This window comes from Schistocerca nitens, chromosome 5 (genome assembly GCF_023898315.1).
Source record: "Schistocerca nitens isolate TAMUIC-IGC-003100 chromosome 5, iqSchNite1.1, whole genome shotgun sequence".
In the NCBI taxonomy this organism is placed as follows: Eukaryota; Metazoa; Arthropoda; class Insecta; order Orthoptera; family Acrididae; genus Schistocerca; species Schistocerca nitens.
In genome coordinates, this window is record NC_064618.1 from 206,340,448 (window position 1) to 206,345,025 (window position 4,578).

The 4,578-nt window shown below is 36.9% G+C and overlaps 1 protein-coding gene across 1 annotated transcript; it reads left to right on the forward strand.

The window, feature by feature from the left end:
- The first annotated feature begins 2,431 nt into the window (after positions 1 to 2,431).
- On the forward strand, positions 2,432 to 2,971 carry LOC126260344 (putative gustatory receptor 28b). The gene has a single exon (XM_049957669.1). The coding sequence runs from the start codon at positions 2,432 to 2,434 to the stop codon at positions 2,969 to 2,971; it is 540 nt and encodes a 179-aa protein (XP_049813626.1).
- The last annotated feature ends 1,607 nt before the right edge of the window (positions 2,972 to 4,578 follow it).

A 4,578-nucleotide genomic window follows, 5' to 3' on the forward strand; every position in this document is an offset into this window, starting at 1 on the left:
TATTCAGGTTGCCTTTCTACATTGTTTTGAAAAAAAAATATTAATCTATTTTAGACCTTTCTTCATGAGAAATCGCTACTCTCATTACCTAAAGTACATTAGAGGTGAGTTTCAGTTAGATTAGGACTACGTTTTTACTTTTTCTGTACAAGAAGTTTGTCAGAGTCCTGGCTTTTATTAAATGTGAAATACAGGACGTAAAATCAGCGTATAAGTTATGTTTTGAAATACAATCGGTATAACTGTAATAACACAGCAACAGTTTTGAGAATTCATGTAAATTTATGTGAATATATGTGCTGTTTTTAATTCCGCTACTTATGCAACTTTCAACTATATGCATTATATTGCTCATTCAGTCATATACTGTAATTGCAGCTTATCAAGTTTTTGTGGTATATCTATAGAAATTGTTTGTTCCTTGAATAACTTTGCTCTGTCAACTCCTTACAGTTTTTTTTTCAAACATCTCAACAATATTACTTGTCTTTGCCATTGTGACATTTGGAAAGAATATATGAGTACATAGAAAAATTTACGCAGTTTTTTTTGTAACTTAGAAGCTAATACACTTTATAGTATATGAAGTCACATTTATTTCATGGTATAGTCCCTAAAGAATCCCATGCAGATATGCTCTAATACAGTTTCATAGTTGCTGGAAACATTAATTGGAGGCATTTTCCTCTTTTTCATACCTATGAACGTGAAATAAAATATCCTATATGTGATCAAGATATCAGAACTGTAATCAGTCCATAAAGAGATTCTGAATACCAAATTAAATATGTTCTTTGACTACATATTTGCTATTACAGGACTATACGCAAGTGAAAGACAGAATGGTCACAGATAGCTCCAGTCTTCATGAATATAGCTAGTTACAAAGTCTTTTTTTGAAATATTCCAGATTTTACTGTTTATTGAAATTTAAATAATTAGTAAATTCTGATAAAAATATATTTGGAATTTAGAGTCTAATTTTATAGTAAGTTATAAGACAAATATCGTTGAGAATTCAAAACTTAACTCTGTGATAGTTGCGTGTAACTCCAGCAGTAAGTCTAATGAGAGAATTTATATGTGTCACAAATGATGAACAGCACAGTACAGAAGTTTGTATGGTTAGCCATTTGCTGTCAGACTGTAGCAACTGAAATGTATGGGACACATTTCTACGCACCTAAAGTAAACAAGGTACGTATCTGAAGTTTTTGAAGGTGGAATGTCTATTGGTTGGCTACTCATTTCACAATCCTTTTATGTTACTTCACCTAATACAGCTGCCTGTCACCTTCATCAATTTCATATTCAATTATGTGTACGTCATCAGGCTTTCTGGACAGAACTGAGAGGCAGATTATCAAACGATCCGGTACTGTGTGCTGTTCCTTTCAGTGCCAGGAGTGTTGAACTATTTCAGCATTATTTGACGCACATTAACTAGAATCAGAGTCCTTAGTATTAGTGTACGTTGTTTTGGTAGCTTATAAGCAATGTTGGATACACATTTTCCGTGTTTCTTTGACGATGTTCAAATTAAACTGTCGAGCACCATTTAAGGAAGTAATTGGAGCTCTGTGTCCTAGCAATGGTGCTACAAACAGTTAGTCACTATTCTCACTTAGTTTGTGTGCTGCAAAGAACGTTTGTTGGGATGGGCGAAGAGACTTTTTGTGCAAAACTTTGGTTTTTTATTGTCTTATGCAACATTTTTGGTACTGCTCCACTTACCTTCAGAAAGAGAAACGGAAAGCTCTGTGTGTCCACAACTGGAAAATTGTATAATATTGTATTGGCTTTATTGCTACTGATTACAATACTTCATGAAATAAGTGTCTGGACACAAGAAGTTTACAAAATGAAAGGTCTACTCAAGTTTGTACATGTCTGCAATCTACTTCTTGTAGTTTTTACAGCTTTTATCGCAGTGATAAGAAGCTCAGTTTTGGGACAAAGACACGTCGACGTGATGGTCAGCAAACTTTTATCGGTTGATGCAGTTCTGTATAAAAATGTTGAAAACGAATACACTGCTGTTGCCACTGTTGTGCGTCGACTGCTTGTTGGAACGGTCGTTTATTTAACATTATTGTGCGTCCTTGCTTCGTACAACCATGGGCACTTGTCTTATTTCATAACAACAATGCATTTGTGCTACGTCGCAAGAAGTACGGTCATCCTGCAGTTTTTTTCCTTTAACATTATCCTGCACAGAAGATTTAAACAGCTGAATAAGTATATGCTCCAGACGCTAAACATTTCTACGGAGAGTGACCTTGATTGCATGATATCATCCTTGCTGACAACTTATTCGAAAAATAATGTGTTCCGTATTCATGGTGAGATAACTGCCTCAGATACACAAGAATTATTGCGCAGGAGGAGAACAGATATACATCTGAAACGGAATGCGGCCACACATGTAGAGATGATGTTGAAATGTGACAGCTGCGTTCAGTTCGACGAGCTACAGAAGGTTCATCATATTCTTTACGATTTGGTTAGAGATATCAATGCAGCATACGGATTACAAAACTTCGCAGAAGTAACGACGTCTCTTTTTAATGTTATTCTAAATATTTACTTAGCAGCAGTTAATTTCCTTCATATAGGAGCCCCCTGGTTTGGTCAATCTAAAACAGAAGGTGTGCGCCAAGTTTTGCCATATGTGTTGATGTCAGTGTGGCGCTTGGTAATCATAGTGTACAGCTGTGATGTGGTCATCCAGGAGGCCAACCGCACAGAACAGCTGATCAACAAGCTGCTGCTGCTGACAACACTTGGCAACTGTGGCCATTGGAAAGGACTGCAGAGCTTCGCCCGCCAGATAGCTCGCAGTCGACTCCATTACGACGCTTTAGGACTCTTCTCCCTTGACCGAGTACTGCTGGCGAACTGTGTGGCCACTTTGACGACGTACCTCGTGATTCTCGTCCAATTTGGCTTGTCTGGAGACAACAAAACATAAAACATATGAAGTTCTCAACATGACAGTAACTGACAAAGTGCCCTTCAGAATTAAATCGAAGTGAAACTTGAGTGAACGTGAATAGCTTTACTAAGAACGGGACTGCAATTAGTAGCTTAAAAACTTTTTTTTACTGTCATAACTAACTTAGTTTCATTCTTTCTGTGTTCTTTATTGACACACGCATATTGTTAAATTGTTCTGATTTCTTTTTCAGCACTGGCCACATCTTTAGGAGTATACATTAGTTATGAATCATCTTCATGCAATGCTTAATTTCTGTCTTAATTCTATGCCCATTCTGTAAGCACGATTTTTAAGAGAATTACATCTGCCTTCTCTATGTAAACTGTGTAAACGTAATTCAACTTTGGTTCATGTCTTATCAGTTTGCTTTCTTTCATCTGCAGATAAAGACAGGAAAAAAGTGTGAAAACCTCCCAGTTTCCAATACATGCAGTATGATTTGCAAATTCCCAGGTAATTATTGTCTGACGAGAGTTTCACTTCTTATCTGTTAGCTGCACTTTCTTTGTATTTACGTTGGACACTTTTCTTATATAGTGAATGGTTTCAGCTCCTTATACATCTGCTGCTATATGTGATTGACCTTGGGGATCAAGACAATGTTTTTTTGTGTAAATAAGAACAGCGGCGATGTATGGTACAGTAACAAATTAAGTTTTGGTTTGTTCATAATGTATGATATTTTCTTTGGTGTAATATGTTACTTACGGTCTTTAACAAGGGTTGCAATGGTAGGGATTTACAGAGGAAGTAAAAACTGTTAATGACCATTAGCACAAAAAATTAAAAAAAAAATCTACATACACAAACACACACACAAACAGTATGCAGTTCCACATCTTTCTCATGAGAGTCTTTAGAACGTTAGAATGTCAGAGTTTTCATCCAGTGTACAGTTGTCATATTTTAAATCCAGCTGCTGCAATGTTATAGTTTCCTTCTTTCCCTTGTACCATAGTTTCATTATTATATGGAGACTTTCTTACAGGGAAACAAAAACACGTGGAACTGAAGAAACTAGTAATACAGACTTGGCAACTAACAGCAATGCAAGCATTCATTATATACAACCCATATGCACACATTGGGTGCAATCAACTCAGGCACACATACACAGTATGCACACCCACCCACACACACACACACACACACACACACACACACACAAAGATACACACACACAGAGTGGTCAGAAACAATCTGAAAAACTTGTGTGTTGTGGGATAGGCTGAGCTGAGAAATAAATAACTGTAAAGAAAAAAATCTGATAAGCTGCGCCATTTCCGGGTGATTTAGTAGTGAATTTAGCAAAACAGATTTTGCACCCGGAAATTCAATCACTTGCATGCTGTAAAAGGCAGTAATGCACAGTCATCTTGTGGTCCGTGAGTTATTACTTGTTGAAACGCTCATTACTAGTAAAAATGTGCCGTTTTCGGAAGCGACATATGCAAGCTAGGTGAACAAGAGCTATGTTTCTTCGGTCTGAGGAAACCAACGAGGACGTGTTTGGCCACACCACCTCTGACATGCTGCTTGAATTTGTGTACGTGATGATGTGATTGGCTAACGTCAATGCT